This window comes from Eschrichtius robustus, chromosome 11, assembly GCF_028021215.1.
Source record: "Eschrichtius robustus isolate mEscRob2 chromosome 11, mEscRob2.pri, whole genome shotgun sequence".
In the NCBI taxonomy this organism is placed as follows: Eukaryota; Metazoa; Chordata; class Mammalia; order Artiodactyla; family Eschrichtiidae; genus Eschrichtius; species Eschrichtius robustus.
Window position 1 is genome coordinate 59678123 of NC_090834.1, and position 16403 is coordinate 59694525.

Genomic DNA, 16403 nt, shown 5'->3' on the forward strand with positions numbered 1-16403 from the left:
TAAAATAACTAGACTAAAATGTTCACTATGCCCATTACTTTTCAACGTTATTTTTAAAGTTCTAGAAGGTTTAGTAAATGTACTAGAGACTAGAAAACAGTATAAACATTGGAAAAGAACGGATAAACCTATTTTTTAATTGATAATAATGAGTGTATGCCAAGAAAATCAGAGACCTTTCCTTAAAAAACAAGAAAAAATAATTTGATTTAGTCACTGAATATAACTTTCTTAAAATTACAGCTTTTCCCTATAACAGTAATAAGCACACAGGAATGGAAATGGAAAACATATTTTATAAAAAATAGTGTAAAAACTATAAGAACAAATTTAATGGAAAAGCACATGACCATATGAAGAGAACTATAAAATCTTACCAAAGGAATGAAATAAAATTTGAACAAATATAAGACATACCATGTCTTGGATTGGAATACTAATATAAAAATGACAGCTCTCTCCAAATATTAAAAAGTCCGTGAATATAAAAATTCCCGTTAGAATTCCAATAAACTTTTTTTTTTTTAAAGAAGGATAAAATAACCTTAAAGTTCACATGGAAGAATAAAGTTCTGAGACTAGCCAAAAATAGTATGAAAAAGAATAGTAGCAAGAAGGGGACTTGCCCCACTTGGTATTAGAACATACCAAAAAACTACTGTAATTAAATTAATCTGAAATTGTCGAAGGACTACACAAAACGAGCAGAACGAATAAAGAATCCAGAAATGGATACCAGTATATATGAGCTTTTAACATAAGACAAAGGTGGTATTTAAATTCAGTGAGAAAAGGAAGTTACTGGCACAACTGGATATTCATCTATGAAGAAAATTAATTTATATCTCACAATATATGGAATATCTAAACAATATATTTAAGAATAATTCCTAATTGTATTAGAGATTTAATTTTAAAAGTAAAATAATATAAATCTCAAAAGAAAACTTAGAAAATATAGGTGGAACTAAGGTATAAGAGAGACTTCTTAAACCAAGACAGAGTATCCAGAAGATATCAAAGAAAAACCAGAATTATATGATATGGCAAATAAAAACTTTTTGTATAAGGTATACTAAGTCAATACATAACTGGCATATTTGGAAAAAATACCAAGGACTCTTAAAATTTTATGAAAAAAATGCAAGCAACTCAATTAAAAAGATAGGTAAAGTATATGAATAGGCAAATTCACAGAAGGATACACTGAATGGCTAACAAACTCAAGAAAAGATGTTCACTTTCACTTGTAGCTCAGACTAAGCACTAGTACTGAAGCTAATAAAAATTAAAGTAACACTGAGGTGTTATACTCATCAAATTAATAAAAATCCCAAAAAAAGATGATGATACCCACTGCCAGCAGGGATTCAGGGTAAAGAGTAATGTCACATATTATTTGCACTCTTTGGGAAAACAGTATGTTATTTCTTAAAATTAAAACTATACATGCCCTTTGACTCAGAAATCCTACTCCTGGAAATTTAATACACAGAAACAAAAACATCATAAATATAAGGATATATACATATATAGATATTTACTGCAGTATTGTGCATAATGGCAAAACAAACAAATAAAAAAACCAGAGCCAGAGTAAATGTTAAATGTCTATCAACAGGGTAATGATTGAAAAACATAGTACACCCTCACCATGGGCTATTATGAAATCATTAAAACAGTGAACTGAAGAGATTTGTACATGGAATGTTAAACAAGAAAAACAAGATGTAGAGTCATGTATATAATATCCACTCCAATTTTGTAAAATAGCAATTAAAACTCCTAACATATGTACATAAATATGCATACAGTGATATCTATAACATATACACAGAGATCATAGGAAAAAATATGAATATATACAGAACAGACTGCTAACATGGGTACATGGGTGACTGGGGTCATGTGAACATGTGTTCTGTGTTTGGATGGTATCTTATTCAGTTCAGGCTGCTATTACAAAATATCATAGACAGGGTGGTTTATAAACAGAAATTTATTTCTCACAGTTCTGGAGGCTGGGAAGTCTAAAATCAAGGCACCAGCATCGTTGGTATCTGGTGAGAGCCTGCTTCCTGGTTCACAGACATCCATCTTTTCACTATAACGTCACATGGAGAAAGGGACAGGGTCTCCCTGGGGCCTCTTTTATAAGGGCACTAATCCCATTCATGAGGGCTCGGCCCTCATGATCTAATCATCTCCCAAAGGCCCCACCTCCAAATGCCATCACATTGGGGATTAGGTTTCAATGTATGAATTTGGGGTGGGAGGGACCACAAACATTCAGTCTATAACTGGTGGTTTTGGTAGTGAGGGAGAAGGGTTTAAGGAAGAAGACAAGCCAAAAAGTAAAAAGAAAGGGGAAAAAAAACTCCACCTAAAATTACTCCAGTACTTTGTTAAAATTCTATTTTTGTAAGTATATATGTGTCTTTCTGTGTATGTGTACATATATGTGTGTGTGTATGTATAGAGAAAGATGAATAAAAATAAAATGTGCTATTATACATAAATATCAATTGTTTAACTAAAATTTACATTAAATAACTAAACTTTTTCATTTTTAATTTTGATTAAAAACCTTTCTAAAACTTGTCACATGTCTCTGCTTTCTTACACAGACCTTAACAATGACAACTTTATATTCCACTGATGATTTGGTATCAACATGGCATAATGGAAGAAAGCACATGCACATGCATTCTTTATTCAAACCTGCTTTAACACTTATTTATGGTGCTAGACAAGTCTTTTCACCCTTCTAAGCCTCAGTGTCCTCGTCTGTTAAATGGAGAGAGCATTAGTGAAAACTAACACGGTGGACTTAATAATTCTCATTATTAACTTCAGTTATGAACTACAATATGGAGATGTACTTGGGTAAAGGACTGAATGCTCACACACAGAAGAGGTATGCTAGCTACGCTTTTTAACCTAGTCTGTCTCTCTTTACAGCTGGTCTATTTCTCTCTGCCCTCCTTTTACATGAAGTAGTGACAGAGGACTATTTACAAATCCAAACACTGTAAGTATAAACATAGGACAGTAGCTGATATGATTTACCACTCAGTTATATTCCAGAATCACAGAGTAAAGCACAAACAGAGCAAACTATCAGATTTTGTTTCTCCTTACTGTCAGTGTGTCTACCTTAATAGTAATCCTCTTAATTCCCCTAATTTATCAAAAATGAGCACATAGACACTGGGTAGGAGCTTAGCCTCTACCAAGAATAGAAACATATATGAGTCTTAGTACATAAATTTTGTGACAACTTTTGCTTACGGCTGGGTTCTTAGTTATATTCTCTATACTTGCAGTTACCTCTTAGGGAGAGATCATTAGGAGGGGAGAGGGGGAAAAACCCTCCCTGCAAACCAAAAGTTGGTTATCACGTTCAAAATTTAAAGATTATAAACAGTTATGCCCTTTTACATGTCATCCTCTCTGTTTTCTAAACGTTACTGCAAGAACAATTTATTTGATATGAGCATCTCCCTTTTGTAACTGGAATTTTATAGGAGAAAGTATTTTCTGTCAAAGTTGGTGGTGGGGACAGGGCAACAATCTGCCTCCAGCCAGCCAGATAAAGATCTTCCAGAAAAAAATCTATATAAGGAATAAGATTATAAGTCACAAAATCCTGAAATCCCACCAGACATTATATGGAGGGCAGTGGCAGAAAGAAAAGAGGCAGCTGAAGGTTTACGGATCTGATTATATTTTCAACACTTTTTCCATAATGGTCGAGAAATTTTTTACAACTCTCATTTTACCAGGTGCAAACCAGAAATCGGAAAAATAAAACCCAGTTCTCTGTAACTTGAAGAATAGTTTGATTTGATCAATCAAAACAGCATTTATTACCTGCTTAATATATTTGATATGCAGCATCACAGGACTAATACAAAGATCAGTAAAAAGAGGATTCTTGCCTAAAGGAGCTCTCAGTTTGGGGATGCTGAGCGGAGAGCGAATCAGACAATGAAGAACTAATTACAACAACATTACGTGCTCGGTAAATGCTAGCTACTAACTGCACGGGCAGTGGCAGGAGGACTTGAAATAAGAACACTAGTCCCTACACTGTTTAGAGCTAGTGTTTAGAGTGAATAGCAAATTAAGAAGTATGGACTTTATCCTGTATGTGATGGCTCAAAGATTTCTAAGCCCAATGAGTGACAAAACTGATGTATCTTTGGTCACTCTGGCAGCAATGTGGCAGATGAATTGTACTAAAGCAGGGTGAGAAATAATAATAACACATACTGGTTAAGAACATGGGCTCAGGAGCTAAACTGGGTTTAAATACAGGCTAACATGAACTAGCTATACGACCTTGGATAAGCTACTCAACTGCTTTGTGCCGCTATTTCCTCATCCATAAATATGAATAAACAGTTCTTACCACATGGGCTGTTGTAAGAATTAAAAGAATCAATTCATGTAAAGCACTTAGAATAGTTCCTGGCACAAAGGAAGTGCTCAATAAATAATACCTATTAACTGCATGAAAGAAAAACTGGAAGTAGGAAGACTAGTTAGGAGGTCAGGAAACAGGCCAGGAAAACAGAGGTGAGAACAAAGAAGGCTACGCTCACTTGCTGCCTGAGATGATGATACTACTAGAGAAACCAGGGAAAAGAAAAGGAAGAGGAGAATTAAGCCAATGTACGGAGCTCCAGACATGTTAGGGTTGAGGTTCCCACAGAACATGAAAGTATAAATGTCTAATGGTCATTGGAAACTACAGATCAGAACTCCAAAAGAGAAGTAGGAACTAGAGACATAGATTTGAGAGTTATTAATATGTGGACATGCTGGTTATGAAAGACAGTCCTAGGGAGAAAGAGTAATGCAGGACCCACAGGACCTAGGGCTCTAGGATCACAACACAATCCACAGTAACTCCAACATAACTGAGAATTGTCAGTAATATAGAGAGGAGAAAATATAGCCATATGAAATAATCCCTTCCTTCAAGTAGTTTTCAGTGCCATCAGGGAAGACAAGACATGCACATGTTAAACAACTTTTATCATGATTGTTATAGGATTAACAAAAGTAATTCTAAAAAACAGAGGTATCGGCATTAGAATGGCAAGACGGAAAGGGAATTATGCTTAAAATTGGAAAACCTAGTGGTAATATAAAAAAGGAACATGGGCATAGAGAAAAAAGCTAATTCCAAGATGGAAGACGTAAAGGGGAAAATGAAAACTATTATTTATTGAATGTCTACTATGTGTCAGTAACTGTCCTACAATCTTTCAATTACTTTACCTTATTAATTCTCATAATAATTCCTATGAGACAAATATTACCCCCATTTTACAAGAGCAGTTTGAGGCATACCAAAGTTAAGTAACTTGCCCATAGTTTTGCACCCAGTGACGGGCATACGGCAGTTTAGGACTGGAACCTGGATGGAGGGCCAAAGCCCATGGTTCCTCCACCATATCTCCACTTATTAAACTGGCAAAAGTAGGACATGCCAAAAAAGAGGGAAAATAAAGAATAAAAACTATATTCAAAGAAAACAGAATTAGTGTCATTTATTTCACTACCATAGAGCTACCTTTTTGAGAAAGTATGAAAGGAAAAAACAAAAACAAAACAAAACAAAACAAATTTTAAACACTAAAAATAATCTTTCAATTCCAGAGGACAGGTAGGATTTACAGGAATCTCCTTGCTTCCAGTCTCGTCCCTCAGGTCTCTTCCACACTGTCACCATGGATAGCATTCGAAATCACACACCTGAGCCTGTCACTCCTCCTCTCTTTATAATCTTTCAATGACTCCCTCTCATGAACACAATTAAAAAAAAAAAACAACAACAAAAAAAACAGACCCAAAAAGAGAAACCTATTTAGAAAGTCTAGAAACTCCTTAACCTAGGAAGAATAACAATAAAGAGAAGAAAAGTTAACTTCTAAATTAAAGGCTCACTTATGATTCATAACCTTATGTTTCTCATTCCAAAACTGTAAAATAAATGAAATTTCAAATGCCAGTTAAACAGCAACATTGACACCTTGTGGTGAACATCCTAAAGTATCAAATGTGACAATGAGTGAAGTGTCTCCTAAATAAATGTCTGCTTACATGAAAAATAATGCTTAATCCAGAGATTTACAAGGGTTAAGAAGCAAAAAATCAGTTACCATCACACATACCGAATGTAAACTTGGAAAGAGCTGCTCTTACTTTGGCAACATTGGAATTAGTCTAAATTCCTAACTATTGGCAAAAGAATAAAACCTCAGGTCATTGTTTTCCTACAAAATGGTACAATGCATCCATCTGAAGGGGCTATAATGCCAGGGTCTTAGGTGCTCCAAAAACAGCCTTTACTTAGTCAAAATTTCCTATTTTTTGTGTAACATTTACACATAAAAAGGTTGAGGGTAGAGATGCATACTAGTGGCACGAAAACACAGGAAGAGTTATTCACAGGAGACCTGGGTTCTAATCCTGCCTCCAAACAGCACTGAGAACTTTGTGGAGTAAGTAATATTAAAGAACTCAGACTCTGTGTGTTTTTACATAAAATTACAGATCAAGAAGTAACAATTCAGCACTTCCCTGGTGGTGCAGTGGTTAAGAATCTGCCTGCCAATGCAGGGGACACGGGTTCGAGCCCTAGTCCAGGAAGATCCCACATGCCGTGGAGCAACTAAGCCCATGTGCCACAACTACTGAGCCCACGCTCTAGAGCCCGCGAGCCACAACTACTGAGCCCATGTGCCGCAACTACTGAAGCCCATGTGCCTAGAGCCCGTGCTCCCCAACAAGAGAAGCCACCACAATGAGAAGCCTGCGCACTGCAACGAAGAGTAGCCCCCGCTCGCCACAACTAGAGAAAGCCCACGCGCAGCACTGAAGACCCAACGAGGGAAGGAGAGAGAGAGAGAAAGAGAGAGAGAGAGAGGGAGGGAGGGAGGGAGGGAGGGAGGACTAGCAATTTAAAAAAAACCAAGAGGACTTCCCTGGTGGCACAGTGGTTAAGAATCCGCCTGCCAATGCAGGGGACACGGGTTCAAGCCCTAGTCCGGAAAGATCGCACATGCCGCAGAGCAACTAAGCCCGTGTGCCACGACTACTGAGCCTGCATGCCACAACTACTGAAGCCCACGCACCTAGAGCCCATGCTCCTCAACAAGATAAGCTACCGCAATGAGAAGCCCACGCACCACAACAAAGAGTAGCCCCCGCCTGCCGCAACTAGAGAAAGCTTGCACGCAGCAACGAAGACCCAATGCAGACAAAAATAAAAGTATATATATAAATCAATAAATAAATTTATGAAAAAAATAAAATAAATTAAAAGAACAAGAAATCATCAGGAAAGGAAAAGGTATATTTTTAAAAATTACTGCATCCAGGAACAATGTTGCCTGAGTTAAGCACAGGAAACTATAAACAAAATTGATCGGCACAAAATTAAGTTTCTCGGCAATCACTTTATATATATCATGGCAAGAACTGTGGGAAAAGAAAAACTTTTGCTTGAGCAGATACATGACAGTTACTCTGAACTGCCTGAATTACCAGAGAAAGTTCCATTTTACTCATTAACTTTGACAAGTAAAATTTAAAGTTTCTAGCTCCAGAGTAACTCTCTGAGTTCAGGTAATTTACTTGAAAAATAGACACTTGATCTGGTTCAGAAAAAGTATATCTGTGTTACCAGCTATAAATGATTTACACGACGGTGAGGAGCAGGCCACTCCTAATAAGGCAATTCAAACGGCCGACACACCTGAGGAATCTAGAAGGCACGGTAGAAGTGAAACCCCCAAGAGACGGTTCATTGCAAAACCAGTGTTCAATAATGAAGCCACTACCAAACTAACCTGATGATTTTGCATTTATGGAGGGTTCCACGATTTTCAGAAATTTTCTCCATCATTATGCTATGTGCCCCTAACAACCAACAGTCTAGGAAGGTAAGTGAGAGTGTGAAAAGGGTTTGCAAAATTTGCTTGTCAGAAAACCTTCATACCAATCTCCAATCTGGCTCTACTTGCTATGCGCCCCCTAAGATAAGTAAATCATTTAACGCTCCTTGGCCTCAGCTTCTACATGGAAGACAAAAGCTGATCCCTGATTTGTGAACACAAAAAACTTCTAGGAGAATAAGATAACAGATGTGAAAATGCTTATAAATTAGACAAATTTGAAACATCACTGCTTCCACATTTTGGAACAATTAGAGAGGTTAAATGAATTAGGATAAATCAAGGATAATTAAAGTCAGAGTCAGGTCAATCAAAGCATTCTCCATTATATCAAGTTGATTCCCAAGATCCTACAGTCTTTCTTCAGCTCCTATTCTCCTGTATCACTACAGTACAGAGCCTTCAATACTCCTTAAATCTCTAATCTCTCAGATTCTATGATGCCACCTTTCCTAACTCCTCCTCTTCTCACTGACTCTGTATTCCCTTTTCTTTTCATTCCACTGATTTCTCTAATGAGATCACACAATCTCATACTTGGAAAATATCTTCAAAAATTATAGTATCTATACTCTCATTTTACTGAGCAAAACAAGCCAAGAAATATTAGTCTCTTCCTCGCATTTCAAACTATTTCTGTACATTCCTCTTTTCAATACTTAAAACTCAATGTAGTCCCAAACTGAATAGGCTCAAAAATAAGAGTTATATAATAGACACCTCCTGCTTTCTATCTATCTCTACCATCCAATTACTAAATTCTGTCCATTCTGGCACATATCCTAAGAAGTCAAAGTGAAAGTACCTCTCAGGTAAGAATCAAAAGTCATCAAATGTGTGTGGTTACTTTAGTTGAAATCATTGTCTCTTAAGAGCATTTTACATAGTCCATGTCAGCAAACTCTCTACCATTATGTACAGTAAGATTCAAGATTTGCAAAGGAAAAGCCCATTTCATAATGTTTAAAAAATAAACAATCATCCAGTTGGATAAGAGTCCAATCACCCTTCTGGACTCTTCCTCTAGTAGATATATAGAGAATGTCTAATGGTCTGGAATTTATGATGTGTTATGTAAACATTAGGAAATACTGTCAAAATCGAATTTCAATGAACCATCTGTCTGAGTAGGGTGAACACAGGTTGAGTGTCACTCTTAACTTTTTTAAATTGCATTTATTTTGGTAGCCTGCCTCCTGGGGAAACGTCCTTGATGATCTACCACGTTGAAAATTAAAACCAAATTTAAAAATCTTTCAAAATTAAGCCCAGACATTATGAAAATATAGAGCTGAGGCAGTTAAGCCTCTGAGCACATGAGATTCACGCAGAGCTCCTTTGCCTTGCCAAATATGATTCTTTTAAGATGAACAGCAGATCAAAACTCTAAGCTATGTCTGGGGCTACTGAAGGGGTTTTCTAGTAATGCCATAGTTGTTAAAGTTTTGATAAGTCTAAATTTTGTACCTCTGGTTGTTGCTCTTTATTGTGCAGAAGACCGGAAACAGCTCATGTCCCTGTTTTAAGATCACTGGCTTCCAATCACTCTCTCCCACTGTCCAGAGGAAAAAAAGCCTTCCAAAGGCTTTGTAAAGAGATAAATCACTGTAGCTACAACATTTATGAAGCTCTCACTAAAAAATGCTAAGTCTGAGTAACAGCTTTTAAAGATTCCATACATTTCCTCACATCGAAATGTCACAAACTCAGGATGAGGAAGATTCTTGACAAAATGCAAGAGGACTCTAAGAAGTTTCTTACCGCAGCAAAGAGAAGACATCGTAAGAATTGCGAACACAGTTCTGATCCACCTGAAGAAGAACACTCTTCTGAGCATTTGAATAACCCTAAAAGACATTAATTAACAAATTAATCAAAGTAAAACAAAATATGTGTCCAAATTAATCGTGATGTTTGTATTTTTAAAATTATGATTCAATAACAACTCAGTAAATTCAAATCATTAAGAAATTACAAAAAAGTTAAGAAACACTTTCATATAATTGAAGTTTAACCTTATAGGCAAGTGAATTTAAAATAAATTTCTTCTAACATTTTCCCACAGAAACAATGTTTCACATTATAACTTTTGGTGAACTTCCCAGTGAAACCCCAGAAGTCTTTTTAACATATTATGTGGCTGAAGAAGAGTATTAACAATAATATTTCAAGTATGCCTAGCCATCATATGTAATGTTTTTATGGGGGAAAAGGCATTCCAAGTTTTAATTAGGAATACCAGAAACATTTCCACTCAGTGGTGTAAAGGTGGTGGCAGCAAGGATGGTTTCTAGAGAGAACACAGCACAATTCCATAGGAAGAACAGAACAGCTATCTGGCATTTCAGAAAGGCAAAGTAAATAGTAGTTAAGAAAAAAGGACTCTGGACCCAGACCACCTGGATTACAGTTTAAGCCCTTAACACACCAGCTCTGTAATCTGGAACAAGGCACCTAACTTCTTTTAGTTTAACTTTGGTTTCTTCATCTATAACATGGAGATGGTAATATTATCTACCTCACAAATTGTTGTGGGAATTAAAAGAGCTGATATTTGTAAAGTCAATGGTATGTGATAAGCACTGTATAAATGTTTGCTATAATGCTAGTATAAGCATTTTCTAAAAGTTACATTGCTGCAGACTTTAAAAGGTTATTAGGAGAGTATTATAAACAACTTTGTGCCAACAAATTTAACAACTTAGATGAATCCTTGAAAAAATACATGACAAAACTGATTAACAATAAAACAACAATATCTGAATAACTCTATTTTTTAAGTGAATAAGTAATTGAAAATCTTTCCACAAAAAAAGTCTAGGTCCAGATGGGTTCACTGAATTATATCAAACATTTAAGAAATATCATCAATTTAACGCAAACTCCTTCATAAAACAGAGGGTAAGGGAACAATTTCCAATTCATAAGACCAGCATTACTGATACCAAAACTTATCTCACACACACACACACACACACACACACACAAACACAATTATAGACCAGTATCCCTCACGAATATAGACACAAAAATCCTTAGCAAAATATTAGCAAGTTGGACCAGCAATATGTTATAAGGATAAAATAGTAACGCATCGTTATTGACTGAATTTATTCTAAGAATGTAAGGTGGGTTTAGCATTTAATATCAATCAATTAGCAAATAAATGAAGCAATCATTATAAGCCTATTTTGATGAGCACACAATTATAAAGATGTAACTTGTGATGACAACAACATAAAAATGGGGGAACAGAGCTATATGGAAGAAAAGTTTTGTATAATATTGAAACTAAGTTGGTATTAATTTGAACTAGACTGTTATAAATTAAGTTGTTAATTGTAATTCTTGGGGCAACCACTAAGAAAATAACTAAAAGATATACAGTAAAAGAAATGAGAAAGGAATCAAAATGTGAGAAATAACTAACACAAAAGAAGGTAGTAACGGAGGAATTGAGGAACAAAAAAGATATAAGAAAAAAATCGAAAAGTGGCAGAAGTCCTTCCATCTGTAATTACATTAAGTGTAAATGAATTAAACACTACAATTAAAAGGCAGAGACTGGAAGAATGGATTTTCTTCTTAACAACCCACTGTATACTGTCTAAAAGAGATGCACTTTAGAACCAAAAACACAAATAGGTTGAAAACGGAAGGATGGAAAGATATTCCATGTAAGCAGTAACCAAAAGAAAGCTGGAATGGGTATACTAATAACAGACAAATAGACATTAAGACAAAAAAAAAATGTTAGAAGAGACAAAAAAGGATATTATATAATTTTTAAAAGGTCAAGAAGATATAAATGATTATAAACGTATATGTACCTAGCAACATATAACAAAACATATGAAGCCAAAACTGCAAAAACTAAAATGGGAAATAGCTGAAGGCAACATCCCACTTTTAACAATGTGTAGCACAACCATAAGAAAGATAAACAACGAAACAGAAGACATGAAAAATACTATAAATCAACTAGACCTAACAGATGTATACAGAATGCTCCACTCAACAACAACCATATACATATTCTTCTCAAGTGCACATGGAACATTCTCCAGGATAGACCATATGTTCAGCCACAAAACAAATCTCAATACATTTCTAAAAACTGAAATCATACAAAGTATCTTTTCTGATCACAATGGAATGAAACTAAAAATCAATAACAGAAGGAAACTTGGAAAATTCACAAACTACAAAGTAAATAACATAATCTTAAACAACCAGTGGGTCAAAGAACAAATCATAAGGTAAATTATTAAATACTTTGAGTAGAATAAAAATAAAAATACAACATATCAAAACATATGGGATACAGTGAAAAAGTGCTCAGAGGGAAAAGTACAGCTGTAAACATTTACATTTAAAAAAAGAAACAGTTCAAATCAATTAACCTAATCTTCCACCTTAAGGAAATAGAAAATGAAGAACTAAACCCAAAGCAAGAAGGAAATAAATAATAAAAATTAGGGCAGAGATCCATGAAATAGAGAATATAGAACAATACAGAAAAATCAAAAAAAACAAGTTAGTCCTTTGAAAAGAGCAATAAAATTGACAAACATTATGCTAGACTGAACAAGACAAAAATAGAGAATACTCAAATCACTAAAATCAGGAATGAAAGTGAGAACATTATCACCAATCTTATAGAAATAAGAAGTATTATAGAAGAATACTATGAACAATTGTATGCAAACAAATCAGATAACCTTGATAAAATGGAAATGCCTAGGAACGCAGAAACTCCCAAAAATGGCTCAAGAAGAAACAGAAAGTCTGAACAGATCTACAAGTTGTAAAAGAGTTTAGCTAAGCTACTCCATGGTACTGCTGCCCTGGCATCCATTTTGTTTGGCCAAGCAGCCTGCAGGGACCTTAAACTAACACTAGACCCCCTTTCAGGGAAGTGTATGCCCTAGATAGCAGGATGCAGAGTCATAAGCAAATGTAGCTTCTGTTATGACTTGTGATCAACAGTCTCCCCTGCTTCCCAGCACCTGCATGCTTTATACGCCCCTTAGATAAAAATCCCCATGGAGTGCATACCCTAGATAGCAGGATGCAGAGTCACAAGCAAATGTAGCTTCTGTTATGACTTGTGATCAACAGTCTCCCCTGCTTCCCAGCACCTGTATACTTTACACACCCCTTAGATAAAAATCTCCATGGAGCTTACCAAAACCCTGCTCTTTTGGTTTGAACTGACCAATCCAGCCCTAGCCCAGGAACCCCAAAGCACTCTACCCACAGACTCTAAATAAAGACATGTGTCCCAGGTCCTGCATCTCTCTGTCTGCACTTGGCCTTGAGCTCCCCATATATAACTTTACAGTCAGTTCTCTGTATCCATGGTTCTGGTATGCATGATTCTGCGTCCATGAATTCAACCAACTGTGGATTGTATAGTGCTGTAGTTTGTATTTATTGAAAAAAAAAATCCACATATAAGTAGACCTGCCCAGTTCAAACACATGTCCTTCAAAGGTCAACTGTACTAGCAAAGCTAATCCAGCAGCATACTAAAAGGCTTATACCATCTGGTCCAGCAATTCCACTTCTGGGTATATACCCAAAAGAACTGAAAGCAAAGACTCAAAGAGATAATTGTACATCCATGTTCACAGCAGCATTATTCACAGTAGTTGAGGGGTAGAAGCAACCTGAGTATTCATCAACAGATGAACAGAAAAACAAAATGTTGTATTTTCATACAATGGAATATAGTTAGCCTTAAAAAGGAAAGAATTCTGCTATAACATGCATGACCCTTGAGGACATTATGTTAAGTGAAATAAGCCAGAGACAAAAGGACAAATATTGTATAATTCCACTTACATAAGGTACCAAGAGTAGTCAAATTCATAGACCAGAAAGTAAAAGGGTGAGTGCCAGGGGCTTGGGGAAGGGGGAGATGGGGAGTTAACTGCTTAATGGGTAGAGAGTTTCAGTTTTATAAGATGAAAAGAGTTCTGGAGATGGATAGTGGTGACAGTTGCACAACAAGGTGCATGTCATTAATGCCACCACACTGTACACTTAAAATGGTTAAGATGGTGAATTTTATATTATGTATATCTTACCACAATTAAAAATAATTTTTTAGAAAAGATTTATACACCAGGAACAAGTGGGATTTTCCCAAGGTACGTGAGGGTGGTTTGATAAATGAAAATCAACACAACATACCAAGTTGGAGGACTCATACTTCCCAATTCAATACTTACCACAAAGCAGCAGTAATCAAAACAGTGTGGTATTGGCATAAGTACAGACATATAGATCAATGGAATAGAACCGAGAATACTAAATAAACTCATATGTCTATGGTCAACTGATTTTAGACAAAGGTGCCAGGACTGAGAAAGAATAGTCTTTTCAACAAACGATGCTGAAACAACTGGATGGCCACATGCAAAAGAATAAAGTTGGACCCATCCCTAACACCGTATACAAAAATTACAATTAGGATCAAAGACCTAATTGTGAGAGCTAAAACCATTAGAAGAAAGCACAAGGGTACATCTGTAAAACCTTCAATTTACCAATGGTTCTTAGATATGATGCCACAAGTAAGAGCAACAAAAGAAATAACATAAACTGGACTTAATCAAAATTAAACTTTTGTGCATCAAAGGACACTATAAAGAAAGTGAAAAAACAACCCACAAAATGGGAGAAAATATATGCAAATCATATATCTGATAAAGGTCTAATATTCAGAATATATAAAGAACTCTGACAACCCAACAACAAAAAAGACAAACAACCCAATTAAAAAATGGGCAGAGGACTTAAAGAGACACTTCTCCAAAAAAGATATACAAATAGCCAATAAGCACATGAAAAGATGCTCAACATCATTAGTCGTTAGGGAAATGCAAATCAAAATCACAATGAGATACCACTTCATACCCACTAGGAAAAGTAAAAAAAATAAATAAATAAACAAAATTAAAAGAAAGCAAAACAAAAAACAGCACATAAGTGTTGGTTAAGGATGTGGAGAAATTAAGAACCCTAGTATATTGCTGTCGGGAACATAAAGTGGTCAGCAGCTGTGGAAAAAAGTTTGGCAATTCCTCAGAAAGTTAAACATAGAATTACTACATCATCTAGCAATTCCACTCTGAGGTATATAACCAAAAGAACTGAAAGCAAATACTTGTACATAAATGTTCATAGCAGCACTATTCACAACAGTTAAAAGGTAGAAACAATTCAAACATCAATCAGTGGATGAATGGATAAACAAAATGTGGTACAGAGTATTCATACAATGCGATATCATTCAGCCATAAAAAGGAAAGAAGTATTGATACATGCTACATATGGATGCACCTCAGAAACTCAAGCTAAGTGAAAGCAGCCAAACATAAAATATTACATATTGTATGATTCCATTTATATAAAATACTCACAATAGGCAAATCCATAGAGAGAAAAGCAGGTTGGTGTTTGCTGGGGGTTGGGGAGCGCAAAATGAAGAGTGAATGCTTAATGGGCATTTTCTTTTGGGGTGATGAAAATGTCATGCACCTTAATGGAGGTAGTGTTTGCACACCATTGTGAACATACCCAGTGCCACTGAACTGCACACTTTCAAATGCTTAGGGAATTCCCTGGTGGTCCAGTGGTTAGGACTCAGCGCTTTCACTGCTGGGGCCCGGGTTCGATCCCTGGTCGGGGAACTAAGATCCCGCAAACCATGCAGCACGGCCAAAAAAAACCAAAAAAAAAAAAAAAGCTTAATTTTATGTTATGTGGATTTCAGCTCAATTAAAAAAAAAGAGAGAGAGTTGGCTATGAAATAATCTACATATCATGAGAGCAGCTGAAAAGAAAGGACAGAGACAGGAGATAGATAATCCTATAAATGAGCTACAAAACCCAAAAAGATACTAGAAGTAAATTTAAGATTCTCAGGAGAAATGATTAATGACATTCCACTTAGTTATACTTATTTTATGCAAAAAGCTGCCAAACATTTCTTATATTAAAAACTTGGGCTTCCCCGGTGGCGCAGTGGTTGAGAATCTGCCTGCCAATGCAGGGGACACGGGTTCGAGCCCTGGTCTGGGAAGATCCCACGTGCCACGGAGCAGCTGGCCCGTGAGCTGCAATTACTGAGCTTGCGCGACTGGAGCCTGTGCTCCGCAACAAGGGAGGCCGCGATAGTGAGAGGCCCGCGCACCGTGATGAAGAGTGGCCCCCACTTGCCACAACTAGAGAAAGCCCTCGCACAGAAATGAAGACCTAACACAGCCATAAATAAATAAATAAAATTTAAAAAAAAAAAAAAAAACCTTATCCACACTTACTAACATACAACTAATGTACAACTAAAAGCAACACATTACAGCGAGGATTCGGGGTCTTAACCCACTCTGCCTGTCACGGAAGTGAAGAAAATCATTTAACTCC

General features: G+C 36.1%; 1 protein-coding gene across 3 annotated transcripts in view; it reads right to left on the reverse strand.

Annotated features, from left to right (window-relative positions):
• The window catches only part of UVRAG (UV radiation resistance associated), a 313347-nt gene that overhangs the window by 222455 nt on the left and 74489 nt on the right, over window positions 1-16403 (reverse strand). For all 3 annotated transcript variants that reach the window (XM_068554579.1, XM_068554580.1, XM_068554581.1), the window contains one exon: window positions 9732-9817. In XM_068554579.1, the coding sequence (XP_068410680.1) occupies window positions 9732-9817 (86 nt within the window). The remainder of the gene's footprint in view (window positions 1-9731; window positions 9818-16403) is intronic.